The 15,714-nt window shown below is 38.1% G+C and overlaps 1 protein-coding gene across 1 annotated transcript in view; it reads left to right on the top strand.

Moving 5' to 3' along the window:
* The window catches only part of myo16 (myosin XVI), a 247,081-nt gene extending 233,064 nt beyond the window's left edge, over window positions 1-14,017 (top strand). Inside the window, exon 35 of the mRNA XM_042334636.1 lies at window positions 13,832-14,017. Within this exon, the coding sequence (XP_042190570.1) occupies window positions 13,832-14,017 (186 nt within the window). The remainder of the gene's footprint in view (window positions 1-13,831) is intronic.
* The last annotated feature ends 1,697 nt before the right edge of the window (window positions 14,018-15,714 follow it).

The following is a 15,714-nucleotide window of genomic DNA, read 5'->3' as shown; positions in this document are numbered from 1 at the left end:
CCCCCTCTCTCCCCTTTTTCAAGTCCCACCTGAAAAACTTCCTTGTCCGCTGTGCTTACGGCCACCTCCCCCACATGGCTCAGAGTCAGGGTCCACCATTATTAAGGGCTCTGAGACCCTGCCCTGCATGGAGGGCACTATATAAGTGTAAGTTGTTGTATTTATAGGATTATTAGTAAACTATCATCAGTTTCTCTTTTTAATAAGGTACCCGTGTTATTCTGAGGATATTACTTTGTTAAATGAAAAATATTAACTTTTAGTGTTATTACCATACAAAAAGGTCTCCCAGAATTTTGAAGCCACCTATTAGATTATGTAATGCATAGTAAACAGAAGTGACAGAATTTGAGTTGTAAAGTTGTTGTTTTTCACCAAGTTGCCCCCAAGGAAGATATAGAAACTCTCAATGTTGGATTCTGTTTATTGCTAGCTCCCGATTGCTTTGGCTCCACTATCACCTTTTCTCCATCATTGGTGTTGAACCTTCAGCCACCATACTCCTGTCCTTTGGATCTCTCTCCCAAATTCTGTGCTTGCATTCACAACAAGCTCTTAAAAAGATTTCCCTACAATCATATTTATCGTCAGCATCTGATTTGCCTGTTTGTCCAGAGCTATGAGATATTGTTTTATGTGAATAGTGCCGATAGAATGTAAATTTGTAATGTATTGTAAATTCTTCAGTTCCCTCTTAATTTAGAACCCCTTGGACGTGGGCTTATCTTTACTACATTATCACAATTAAATCTTGATTAACTCACAGAAGTTGTCACCAATATAAAAACGTTCATAGAATAGAACACCTTGGAAAAGTTTTCCTATCCCTTTTTTGCTACACTTTATGAAGTATAAATGGAACCCAATGGTCTACTGACTATGCGAATCTGAGATAGAGGTCTCTCGGGTGGTCTCCCAGCAAAATGAATGAAGTCAGAAATGAGTTATAAATAATAAAAGAGAAACAATGTTGGAACATTGATATAAAAGCAGAAATGCTGGAAATTCACAGCACCTGAAAGAGAAAAATAGATTAGCATTTTGAGTAAGATGAATGGTCATCTTCAAAATATTAACATAGTTTTATCTTTTGGATGCTGCTTAACTTATAAGTGAAGCCAAATACTGTCAACCATCTCATTGCTTGCGCACTGGCAGCCATCAGCAGGAGATGAGGGGAGTCAAGCAATAGCCCCCCACCCCCAACGTGCTCCTTATTATGAACCTGTCCGGTAGTATCTGGTCTGTCCTGCATACAGTTCCGGCCACTGCGACATAAGGAGGCTGTCCAACAACAACAACAACTTGCATTTATATAGCACCCTTCACACAGGGTAGGGTAGTGTTCAGGTCTTAGAGGAGAGCAACAAGGAAGATCCCCAGGGTTAGAGAAATGAACTTTGAGCAAGCTAGGGCTCTTCAATCTTGAGAGAAGTCAACTCAGAGGGGACCTCATAACATAACATAACATAACATAACATAACATAACATAACATAACATAACATAACATAACATAACATAACATGTAGCAGCAGAAGTAGGCCATTCGGTCCTTCGAGCCTGCCCCACCATTCAATCATGGCTGATCTTCTAATCTAAGTCCAGCTAATAACCTAACCCTGCCTTATCCCCATATCCCTTAATCCCTTTTGCAATAAGAAATCTATCTGTCTTGAATATGTTCAAGGACTGAGCATCACTAGCCCTTTGGGGTAGCGAGTTCCATACACTCACCACCCTTTGAGTGAAAAAGTTCTTCCTCAATTCAGTGCGAAAGGGCTGGCCTCTGATTTTAAGGTTGTGACCCCTAGTTTTAGTTTCTCCAACCAGGAGAAATAATCTCCCACTATCTACTCTATCATGCCCTTTGATGATCTTACAGGTTTTTATGAGATCCTCTCTAATTCTTCTATATTCGAGAGAATATAGGCCCAAATTGCTCAGCCTATCCTCGTAACTCATCCCCTTCATCCCTGGTACTAACCTAGTAAATCTACGCTGCACCCCCTCCAAGGTAAGTACATCCTTCCTTAAATAAAAAGACCAAAACTGCACACAGTATTCCAGGTGTGGTCTCATACAGATGCAGCAAGACTTCCCTACTCTTATACTCTAATCCTTTCATAATGAATGCTAACATACCGTTCACTTTCCTAATTGCTGCTGCACCTGCAGACTAACTTTCTGTGATTGGTGTACAAGGACACCCGAGTCCCTCTGGACGCTAACACATTCCAATCTCTCCCTTTCTAAAAAATAACCCGCTCTACTGTTTTTGCTACCTAGTTGGATGACTTCGCACTTCTCTATATTACACTTCATCTGCCACCTACCTGCCCAATCACCTAACCTATCTATGTCTCGCTGCANTTTTTTTAATGTCATCCTCTGTGTTGACACTTCCTCCTAGTTTTGTGTCATCTGCAAATTTAGATATGTTAACTTCGATGTCCTGATCTAGATTGTTGATGTAGATGGTAAATAGCTGAGGCCCAAGGACTGATCCTTGTGGCACTCCACTAGTCACATCCCGCCAATCTGAAAAGGACCCATTTATCCCTACTCTTTGTTTCCTACCCGTTAACCATTCCCCAATCCACGTTAATATGCTCCTCCCAATTCCATGGGCCCTTGTCTTTTGGACTAAACTTTTATGCGGCACCTTATCGAATGCCTTTTGGATGTCCAAATAGACTACATCTACTGATTCACCCTAATCTAGTTTACTCGAAATATCCTCAAAAAACTCTATGAGATTTGTCAAACATGACTTCTCTTTTGTAAAGCCATGTTGACTTGGCCTAATTATATTGTGCTCCCCTAAATACCACACTACCACATCCTTAATCAATGATTCTAAATGTTTTCCTATTACTGATGTGAGACTAACTGGCCTATAGTTCCCCATCTTTTCCTTTCCACCTTTTTTAAATAGTGGTGTGACATTTGCGATCTTCCAATCCATGGGGACTGTTCCAGAATCCAAGGAATTTTGGAAGATCAGACATAAGGCCTCCACTATCTCATAAGCTACCTTTTTTAAAACCCTGGGATGCAAGCCATCCAGACCAGGGGATTTGTCACTTTTTAGTGCTAACAGTTTCCCTAGCACCAATTTTCTACCAATGAAAATTTCCCTAAGTTGCTCCCTGTCCTTATCCCCTTGGTGCATCTCTATTGTTGGCAGACTTGTTGTGTCTTCTAGGGTGAAGACAGATGCAAAGTACCCATTTAGGGACTCTGCCATGTCCTTATCCCCCATTACAACTTCTCCCATCTCTGACTGAAGTGGACCTACATTTACCCTCACTAGCCTATTCCTCTTAATGTATTTGTAAAAACTTTTACAATCAGACTTAATGTTCCTAGCTAGCTTACCCTCATACTCCTTTTTCTCGCTCTTAATGAGTTTTTTAGTTTTTTTTGCTGGTTTCTAAAACTCTCCCAATCTTCAGATTTGCTGCTTTTCTTGGCAGTTTTATAAGCCTTTTCTTTTAATTTGATGCTTTCCCTAACTGCTCTAGTTAGCCACGGATGAATTGCTTTCCCTGTGTCACTCTTATTCCATGAGGGAATATGCGACCGCTGAGAATTTTGCACTACATCCTTAAATATTTGCCACTGTTGGTCTACATTTTTACCTCTTAATCTTATTCTCCAGTCTATTTTACCTAAAGCTTTTCTCATACCTACAAAATTAGCCCTATTTAAATTCAGAATACTTGCCTTGGATTTAACTATATCCCTCTCTAACTTAATGCAGAATTCAATCATACTGTGATCACTCTGCCCTGAAGGATTCTTAATACCTACACTGCCAACTAGCCCTGTTTCGTTACACAAAACAAGGTCTAGGATGGCCTGTCCCCTAGTTGGTTCCTCGGCATGCTGCTCTAGAAAGTTATCTCTCATACACTCAATGAACTTTTCTTCTAACCTACTTTTGCCAATTTGGTTTTCTCAATCTATGTGGAGATTGAAATCACCCACTATTATCGCTTTACCTTTCCTACATGCTCCACTGATTTCTTGATTAATACCTTGTGCTATATTGTGATCACTGTTTGGGGGTCTAAAATCCACTCCCATTAATATTTTCTGCCCTTTATTATTTTTTATTTCCACCCATATTGTCTCGACCACCTGGTCATCGGATTTCAGATCCTTCCTCTCCACTGCTTTTATTTCATCCTTAATTAACAGGGCTACCCCCCCACCTTGTTTCCCACGGTGCCTATCGTTCTGTAAACTGAGAACCCTGGAATATTTAACTCCCACCCTAGATCTCCTTGTAACCATGTTTTAGTGATGGCTACTAGATCATACCCATATGTGTCTATCTTGCTTTTAATTCATCAGTTTTATTCCGGTGTACAACATTTTAAATGGGATTGAAAAAGTAAACCTGGAATGTATCAAGACAGTAGAACAAGAGGACATAGGTTTTGAGTTTTCAAGGGCAATTTGAGGATAGATACCAGGAACTTTTTTTCTTTATGATGACCATAATCAATGACTGGAACGGGTTGCCAAGAAAGGTGGTAGAGGCCAAGACACTCGACTCTTAAAAGAAGCAACTTGATGCAGTGATGGCAGGGACACTAGGGTGGGTGTTCTGGAGGGATGAGATTGGATGGGCTGAAGGGCTTTTTTCATTCAGGCCAATCTGTGATCCTTGCTTGATGATGGGTGCTGGCAGTTTTTGTTCTGGTATGGTGATCCTCTAATTTGGCAGATACTCCATTTGGTTTGCCTTCTATGAGCAAATGATAGATTATCAGACATTTTTATATGCACACATCATTATTTGGATGCTGCATTGCACTGCTATGCTCTCTGGCACGGTAGCATTGTCATTATATACAATGGACTGGTAAACACGCAGAGCATATGGATACATTCTTACAAGATATTGTGAAATTCATATATTATCTGAATTATTTGGGGAGTACGACTAAAGTTTTCCTCTCCTCCAAGATCCACAAACTGACCATCCAAATAAAGCACTATTGCTTCCTTGTCCAAGTAACCGGTATTCATATTTAAGCCTTGAAATGTCAGCAGGCTATTTAATGGTGGGCGGCATCACAGCTGAGCCTGATCATGTTCTCATCTAACATTCATGTGCGCCTTCAACAAGAGTCTCTGGTAGGTGATTTGTTGGGGAGTGGGTTGGGGGTTGACTGTTGAGGCAAATTGCCCTGTCCTAACAACTGCCTTGCTAAACCAGACTGAATTTAAACCTGCAGCCTTCCAGTCTGTAAGGACAGTACAGTTCCAGATTATCTGCTTTACGCACTAGACCAGCGAGAAAGCTTAATTAATTGTTCCACATTAACCATATCATTCATTGCCATCTTCAGAATTTGACTTGTAATCAACATTTTAAGTGCTCCTCAATGCAATATTGTAATTAGACTAGGCTAAGTTAATTTAGTTTCATAACCATGCATGTATCTCATAAACGTGATTTGATATGTAAGAATCTGTTTTTCAAAGATAATAGCAATGCCTTTTTGCACTATAGCTCCTGCTTCTCCCAGACAGTCCACATAGAAGCTCCCTTCTCCTTTGGTTCATGGGACATTTAATTGCAACCCTTAATTATAGCAGCAACATGAAATAGAATTTATGACTTGTCAGAATGCACAAGCTACAAATAAATCCAACCAGCATTAATTCAGATCTTTTGTCTGGGATACAATGCTGACTTGCATTAATGAACAATAGAACCTTAACAAAAGGGGGGAAAATCCACTTTGAAAATTACAGACAGGTTCTGGAAAACCTGAAATTCTACAGAAAATACTGTGCACACTGTGTAGTCATTGACCATGACCACTATGCTTTATTATTTTTTAGTGTCAGGCCCCTGATACTATTTATGAAGATTTTTATTCCAGGAGACTGTAATATTTTATGTATATTATAGATAAGACCATGAGCTACCAAGACTTTATGCACTAATATTATTTTATGACATTGGACTGCGAGTCTCACAGTTGCAGTTGAGCAACATAGCCCAGATATACCAAATCAGAATGATCCAAAGATGAGAGCTATTAATATGATCTATCATTGTCATCACAGGATAGCATAATGTGTTTAATCATCACTTAGAACCTTATCCATACCAATAAATCTCTGCAGACAGTGAGATACCCTTTTTAACATTGATCACTGCTATAACACATTGATAAATATGAATCCGTGCCAGCCTTGCATTTGTCTTCTCATTTACAATGAATTTTAATGCAACAGAAGCAAAGTCGCATGAAAACAACAAATAATTAATTCACAAAGTCACATTAGAGACTTAACCACATTTAAGTAACGTTCTGTTTTGTGCTGAACTGATCAATTGTTGTATTACTCATACCACCACACCAAAATGCCCAATCCCAGTAGGTTGCTAGTTTGTGCAATAGGATTTAAATTTGGATGTACGCAAGCTTATCAATCATGGGTGACTTTCTTGAAAATGTTGTGGTCAAACTGATCAGAATTTGTAACCTACAAAAATAAAAAATAATCAATTAATTTGATAAATTAGATGTTTTTCCCATAATTAATTTCTGATAACACTATATACAATCAATGTATTTTAAAATAAAATATCCAGTATTCTGGCTGGAATTTTTGCTTGCCTTCCTTTCAGTTTTGATATGAACAATGCAAGTTTGATTTATTTTATGTGGAGCTGCTCCCATACAAGATATATAGATATCAACATCCGTAATTGTATAATTTCTTGTTTGGATGACAAAATTAAATAATAATGCCAACCTTTAGGCATTTTATATTAAGCCATATCATTTAATCTTCAGAATATGACATGTAATCTCTATTTTAGGTACTCATCATTCATTGCAAAATTGTAATTAGATAAGATTAAATAAATTTCTTGTTTCCCAAACTTATCTATTATAAAAATGAGATAAGTGAAAATCTGTTTTTCAACAATACTAGTTGAAGAGGTGATAGTTACATGTTTCCTTGTAAGATAGTCAGCCTATTTTGTTATACTTATTGTGTCTCGCCCACAGCCTATTGTGTTTCGCCCACAAAATATACAGTCAATTCACTTTACAGTATATTCTGTGAAGCACTTTGAGACGTCTCAAATACATGCTAAGGCACAATAACAAATGCAAGGATTATTATTACTTATACTTATGTAGCAACATTTTCCTTTACGTAGTAACATCTACATAAAAAAGATGTTTCAAAGCATCGAACAATAGAAGCTATCAACACTAAACAAGAAGTTGGGGATAGTTAGAGATGATTAAAGGCATATTCGAAGACCTGCATTTCGAAAGTTTTTTTTTTAACTTAGGGAGAGAAATACCAAGACCATGTGAATTTGAATGGAGTTTGCAAGGGGGCTTGTGACACACGGCTCGACTCCAATTGTAGTTTGGAAGGAACAGGATCACCTTGGATAGAAGTATCTATGCCAAAAGCAGTGACTACCAACAGCTACAACAGCTTTCAATTATACATACTACCAACTTTCAAATGTACATTAGGGTCTAGCTTTATGTTGGTTGTTATATACAGCAACATTTTCACTTTAGCTTCCCAATGGATTTTCAGTGTTTCTGAATAACTGGTATAAAATTACTATTGTCACTCAGTCAGTTTAATCAGTATTATAAATCTTGCTCTGCTCTTCCTCCCAGCATTATAACTAATTTTAGAATGTAATTTTTTTGGAAGAACGGTTTCCAGCTGAGTTGTCTGCATTATAGAATATAATGTAAAGCATGGAAGATCCACAGCTATGTTGTTGAATGAGTCTGATTCTAATAATAATAATCCTTGCAAATTGCAAAATATGCAGATGCTGGAAATCTGAAACAAAAACAGAAGTCACTGGGGACATTCAGCAGGTCAGGCAGCATCTATAGAGAAAGGAAAGTGAGTCAACGTTTCGGGTCCACGACCCTTCGTCAGAACGATAATAATCCTTGCATTTGATTTAATAATAATAATATAAATAAAATATAGCACCTTATCACATCTTCGAGACATCTCAAAGCACTTCACAGAATATACTGTAAAGTGAATTGACTGTATATTTTGTGGGTAAAACACAGCAGCCAATTGCACACAGCAGCGTCCCACAAACAGTTGTGGATTGAGTGATTAAATTATTATTATTATATTTTTTGGAGGTCATTCTGACCATTCTATTTGATTACAGCAATCTGCAAACGTTGTGCTGAAATGGAATTGCATATCCATTGCACTCATTGAAAATAACACTACTTTATAATAAATTACAATCAGGAATCCTTACTCCAAACGAAGACTGCAATTAGCCTTGACAGCAACTTAACCATTCATATCTGACATAATAAATGTTCATAAATTGCTTTATTTGCTTTAATTTTATTGTTGGATACTTTTTTTATGTTTAGAAAATTATCTCTTGTAAGATTTTTTAATGCAAATCAGGTCTTTTGTCAATTTGTCTTTAACGCCAAATAATGGCTTCAATGTGTGTAAAAAAAACAATAATCTCTCTTACTTTGCACCAACAGTCAACTTGTGCCCTATGCTTTGAACATTCAAGCTATTTAGCTTGCCAAGCCACTGAAGGGTTATTTATGTAGGAAATTACACAATTGCTATGTACTTATTCCAACTACTGGATTAATAAAGGTCAAATAAACAATGCAATATTTATGTAGTCACACATGCATGTCTCCAAAAGCTTGATGTGCTTACTGCTTAGCTTCATGGCAAGTGACATTAAATACCATTTATCACCTTCTGGTACAAGTTAATATAATAATCAATGAGATGACAAATGGCCCACCCAATATTAACTTAGTTTTTTTAAAAAAAATTCAAGAGCATGATAGGAATTTATAGAACAGTGGATATAATCAGACAGCATAATCAAAGGCATATGTTAATAGTTACAATTCCCCCTGAACATTATTGTTGTACATTTCTGTTGATATAAAGCAAGAAAACTAATTGCATCCATTATTCACCAACTAAGAGGACTTTGGTACCAATGAAGCGTAAATTTACTGGTCAGTTTTGCAAATATTCCACATCTAGCTCACTTATGTGCTAATTGTGTCATTCCCGTCATGTATCACTCACACTGAGTTCAGACCATGAATCATTCAGTGCATAATTCTGTTCCTTTATAGTTTTAATCAAGAAAAAAAAGTGCTTTCGGTAAAGCTCATTTACATTACTCAGTATATTAACCCTGTGAAAAATGTTCCTGGAAAACTCTAAAGGAGGAATATAATCCTTAGGCACCAGATAGAAAATGCATATCCAAATGCAAAAGGGAATTACAATTCAAATAAAAATGAACTAATCTACTTCTGACCATAAGCTTAAGGTTACAAGACTACTGATACACAAACCGGAACAAAGTTTGTCTTCATAGTCTTGGCAAGGAAATGACAAGTGAATGTGATATGTTAGGTTCTATTAGGAACATAGTAACATAGGGAACATGAGTAGGATGTTCAGCCCTTTGAGCCTAACCCACCATTTCATTAGTTCATGACAGTTCTTTGTATTAATTCTATTTCCTCATCATTTCTCCATATATCTTATTACCCTTACTTTTCAAATACTTATTTCCCTGTGAAGCAATTCAATTCATTCTATATCTGTGGCATTCTGGACTGTGAATCCCACAGTGAATTTAAATGAAAAAATTGCAACTGTAATACAAATGGACACACAACAGTTCAGCTTTACAGCAAACCAAAACCCTGTTTACCACAACCAATCACAGGAGCAGTCTGTCCTAGTTCCTTAAGTACTACAGAGGTACGTTTCTGGGTTCATGGGAAGGCCAATCCTAGGCTGCATTATGATAGGTAAAAAATGCAGTGATTTTAAACTGGATTCCCTAACAAGGAACCTGGAAGTACATGATGCAACTCATTGGAATTTGACTACAATGCAATCTACTTTGGGAGCAAAATTCCCATCGGTTGCATTGACGTGCTTCAGAGAAGGATGACTCCACCTCCACCACCTTTGTTTTTTTTATTAAGGATGTGCCGGTTGAAGAATAATACTTAGAAAGTATTAGGAAAAGGAACAAAAGATCAAAGTAACAATTTACATTTTTAAAATAAATACAGTATTTCCATTATGTAAACATTTTCTGAAAAGATCTAATGCCAAACCCTCCTGTCATACTTCAAAGCTATAACATAAAGAGCTCTCTAACATTAATACTGAGAAAGCATTAAACACTTTCTATTATAATATGGAAAGCTTACTTTAGCAATCTTGAGATTTAGATTGTTTCAGGAACATTTGGCTTTGAAGAACGCATCCTAAGAAAAACAACTTGCATATCATGTTCGAACATTGACAGTTTTGCATGGAAGAGAAATATTGTATAATTCAGCGAGATGACTTACGTCACAGTAAATATATACTGAATGCAACAAAGTGGGAATGATTGTGATATTTTCTTAATAGATTATAGGTCTGTCTTAGTTGATAGCACTCTTGCCACTGGGTGGGAAGGTTGTGGGTTCAAACGATCACATTGGGACTTTGAGCGCATAGTCCAGACACTTCAGTCCGGGGCTGGGGAGTGTTGCTTTATTGGATAATGCTAGCATTTGGTTCTATCTGCCCTTTCAGGTGGATGTTAAAGATCTAATGGCATTATTTAAAAAGAGAAAGGAGTTTCTAAAAAGGGAATAATAATAATAATAATAATTCTTGCATTTGATATAGCGCTTTTCACATCGGGAGGACGTCCCAAAGCGCTTCACAGAACACACTGTAAAGTGAATTGACTGTATATTTGTGGGCGAACGCGGCAGCCAATTGCGCACAGCAATGTCCCACAAACAGTCGTAGATTGAAAATGACCAATTTATTATTGTTTTTGGTTTTGGAGGGATTATTATTAGGCGTGTGGAGTAAGGAAACTTGCCCAAGGTTTCGCCCTGCCTGGAATTGAACTCAGGTCTCTCACTTACAAAGCGAGTGTTCTAACCACTGAGATACAGGACTCCACAAAAGGCTAGTATCCTGGCCAACAATCCTCTAGATTGCCATGACCCCCTCTGCCTTCCACCATCTCAGAAACATCGCCCAGCTCCGCCACTGTCTCACACTGCAAGCCGCCGACACCCTTATACACGCTTTCATTACATCGAGGCTTGACTATGCAAACTCCTAGCTTGTCACCCTCCACAACTCCTACTTCATAGTTTGCTACTTGTGGGACATGCTGTGTTCATTGTGTGCAAATTGACTGCTGCTCTCACCTACAAATACAAAGCGACTGCACATCACTTCACTTCACTTCACAGTGAAGTGTTTTTAGACTTATTATTGTATCAAACACAATAATTATTTTATTCAATGTGATAATTATGTAATGTTTCAATTTTCCTCTGAATGCATAACAGAATAACATGTTGAACTTTATGATTGATTTTGGATGATCTTTAATTTGGCTGTTTTAATAGAATGATAAGTTGGAAGCAATTGCTGCAAAAAATGATTATTATGCTGAAAAAAAGGCCTCAGAATTTGTACCCAAATCCCAGGAGAAAACACATAACATGTTCACAAAAACACTTCTTGTTCAATTTATGGTTATGTCAGTGTTTGAACTTCTGCAAACAATGGACATGCGTCCAGGCAAGACAATTCCACAAACAGCAAAAGTAGCAGTGAAGAATTTGATTGAAGAATCACTGCTGAAATCCACCTCTACTTTCCGATATTGAAGTGGGTTTCTAGCTTGCATTAAAGCTAAATTTCTGGGATATAATTTGTCAGTTTACTGCCATAACCAAAGCAGAACAGCAGGAAAAAGTGTGATTTAAACAGATTTTTTGGAGGGCTAATTTGTGGTATTTCTTAACGAGATTTCTTAATAAGAAAATGTTGTGCTGTACTTTTAATATCCAAAAGGAGTTTCCAGAAAGAGTCTCCATTTGTATTTTCGGAAAGTTGAATAAGGAATCACCATAAGAAATACTGAAAGTTATACCCCAGAATATGATGCCAAGTCAGGACTGTCTAGTACCTTGGGAGGTCACCCTGGTGTTGTTATTGCCTTTCACCTGATGTAAAAGGCGGCGACAACAACAACAACAACAAATTTACATTTGTATAGTGCCTTTCACGTCAGGAGGACGTCCCAAAGTGCTGGACAGTCAATGATTTGGACCAGAGCTGGTAGGGGGGAAGGAGGGTGACCGAGGGCACGGGCGATGAGGACGGTCTTGAGCTGGGTCTTGAAGGAGGCAAGGGAGGGGATTGCAGGATGGAGTTCCACGGGGTGGGGGCAGAGTGGCTAAAGGACCACCCACCAATGGTAGGGTGGCAAGCTGGGGGACATGAAGCAATCCAGAGTTCGCTGAGTAGAGGGAGTGGGCAGGTTGATAGGGGTAAGGGGGTTGCAGAGATAGGGAGGGAGAAAAGCCATGGAGGGCTTTGAAAGCGAGGACCAGGATTTTGAACTGTAGCCTGTGTGATGGGAAATCAGTGGAGTCAGGTGAGGATGGGGGTAATAGGGTCACGGAGCCTGGTGTGGGATAGGACATGGACTGCAGAGTTCTGGATGATCCGCAGCCTATGGAGGGAGGCGTTGGGGATGCCAAAAAGCAGGGAATTTGCATAGTTGACACTGGATGTTATGAATGTGTCTATGAAGATCTCAGCGGTCTGTAGAAGCAGACAGCTGCGGAGCCAGGCGATGTTGTGAAGGTGAGGAAAAGCGGAGCGGGTCATCACATGGATGTGGGTTATGAAAGATAACCCACATCATAGTTGAGGGTTGAGCAGGACGCCGAGATTCTGTATTGGCTCCGTGAGATGTAGAGTGCATCCATGGAGGGAGATGTTGTAACCTCCCGAGGTGAGGAAGCGCTAATGAGAGCCAAGCAGGAGAGCCTCGGTCTTGTTGTTATTCAACTGCAGGAAGTTAGCTCTCATCCAGGACTTGATGTCCGACAGATAGTCTGTGAGAACAGCAGTGGTCCTGGAATTGAGAGTGGAGGCAGCAAGGTAGAGTTGGGGTGTCACCAAAGGGTAGCATATAGATATTGAAAAGGAGAGGGCCAAGGACAGAGTCCTGAGGGACACTACACATGACGGTGCGGAGGCTGGAGGAGAAGCCGTTAGTGGCGACAAAGTGGAGACAGTGGGAGAGGTAGGATTCATACCAGGCAAGGGCAGGTCCAGGCTGAGATGGTGTAAGAGGATAGGATGGTTGACAGTGACGAATGCAGCAGAGAGGTTAAGGAGGACAAGGAGGCAGAGAGAGCCCTGTTTGCAGATGTTCAGTGTATATAAGTGTAAATTTGCCTTGTACTGTAGAATACTTAGGTAATTTTGGATGNTTTTTCAACAATGCCATTTGAGCATTTGTTCAATCCCATGCTAACTAACTAACTACATGGAATTTCACACTTTATATCTTTTGTGAGATTAAAGTTCACTTTTTTGACCAGAGTTCAGATTAATCAATTAAAGACAGATAATACTAATCAAAACTAATATTTTATAAATGTAACTTTATTTTAAAAATCTTCTCCAGATTGATTTAATTGATAGATTCAAAGCTCAACAATGTATCTCTGCTAATGCATAACTGTGTGACTATTGTCAAATGACAAGGAGCTAATGGAAAATAATTTTCAGTAAAGTGTTTTCCCCAGTAAGAGGCAGCATCAACTTTAAATTTAAATATTGATAAAAAAAATTAGTTAGTCCTGAGATGTGTGCATTAAACAAGCAATTTGAATCCATGACTTTTCCTTTTAAGATGTTTATGAAATAATGCAATTTCTTTTTTTCTAGGTGATAAATCAAATACGTATCTCAGAGCAGGAAAGCACGACACTGCAGGACTTGCTGGAGTGGAGACGTCGCATGTGTGAGGAGAAAGGAAACTGGCAAAAGCTAGAGAATTTATTTCACAAAACTGAGTCCAGAACCACAGAACGCCCTCCTCCCACACACTGCAAAAGAAACAAGCCTACTTAGAAAAGTGGAAGACACCCCATAACAGACTTTCAAGTGGACTATGGGACCCACCCCAACAATGTCTAATGTTTGACCGTGAACATGCATCTGAGGACTTTAATTGCTTGTTGAGCAACGATATTTTGAAAAGTTTATCCAATATATTTAAGGTATAGACATAAAAGGCTTATGTATTTCTAGAATTATACTATTGTCTAAATCCCCTGAAAAGATTTATGGTTACAACAAAGTTTGTGACAACTATCTATTCTTTTCCATGTACAATGGGTCCAAAATGCAATGTTCTGTACATCAGGTTTCAGTTGTTATTTATGGCTTCCGGTTGGCAAATATTGGATTGCAGGATACAAATAAGAATCCTAAAACAGCAAACCACAAGCTGGCAAAAAGGGTTCCGAGAACAAACCTTCCTGCTGCTGTTTTACGTGTTGGATATTTTGGGATCTTGGTGACTTGGGATTCATGAATACTTATTTTGATAAGCTCATGTATCTCGCTTGCAATCCATATCCAGACTGGAAATCATATTAACAATCCATGTGTTTTAATATTTTAATTTTAAATAACTAATTTTAAGTCCCATTAGCATCAATGTTTGTGTACAATATCATCAAGTTAGATGACAACCTAAACATTCAACGTGGTGTAGAAAAATATAAATCAAGGGCATACAGTCAAGATATTATTCTGAACAATGCACAATTGTTTTATAAAAGTAATAACGTACAAAAGTCATAGTCAGAGGATAGTATTGAATACTTTGACATGAAGATTTTAATCTCTTTTTTTAATATTGGTCACCTTTATTTTGGAGGAGAGAAAAAGTGTCAGGATTGACGAGCCAAATCCTGCAAGAACTAATTCTTACTATATTTCTAGAAATCAACTACACTGGTGCTGCTTTTTCCTTTAAATTATACAGGACATTCCTCTCCCCTCCTCTCTGTAAACTGTAACCACTCTGTCCTAGCCTTACTTAATGGCAACGTCAATACTTTCAATCTTGCTACGTTTGCCACAGAATATTATTAGATTTCCAAATAAGTGCTGGCATGGTGAACTTGGGCTTTTGCCATAGCATATTAAATTTGATGTACTATGGCTTCCAATTTGTTCCATTAAACTGTAATGATGTAGAAGATATTTAATTACTGATAAAACTACAGTACTGTGTAGAAATAGTGGCTCAAGCAGATAATAATAGTCCCAAAATAATTGACGTTTACATGCTAGAGGCATTACTGCACATTATTAGTCATCTTTGTAAAGTAGTAACATAAACACGTACTATTGTTGGAAAATTACATTTGCTGTTTGACTACACTTTTTGGCCAGATTCATCAGCTCATGATCAAACAAAATAATGGAATTATTTTGAACATCTTATGCAAAGAATAATCATATTTCCTGATATATATCATTAATATTTTCATTAGAACCATATTACCGTGTGCCACAAACTTATTTTGTGGATCATGCTTTCTTTCTCTATGGTTACTAGTTTTGAGATTGCTTGCAGGAATTCTTGTTCATCCTCTGTAACACAGCCTCTACTAAGAGCGTTTAGCTTGCTAAAGAAAAATTCTCCAGAAATGTTCCTGATCCCAAATGAAATTAAGAAAATCTCCATAATATGTAACTAACTCCACCATTCAGCCCATTTCTGACAGCGTCTATTAACAATATTGGTTCTCTCC

This window comes from Callorhinchus milii, unplaced genomic scaffold, assembly GCF_018977255.1.
Source record: "Callorhinchus milii isolate IMCB2004 unplaced genomic scaffold, IMCB_Cmil_1.0 Scaffold4, whole genome shotgun sequence".
Classification (NCBI taxonomy): domain Eukaryota; kingdom Metazoa; phylum Chordata; class Chondrichthyes; order Chimaeriformes; family Callorhinchidae; genus Callorhinchus; species Callorhinchus milii.
The sequence above is the reverse complement of the archived record's forward strand: the minus strand, read 5'-3'. Positions and strand labels throughout refer to the sequence as shown.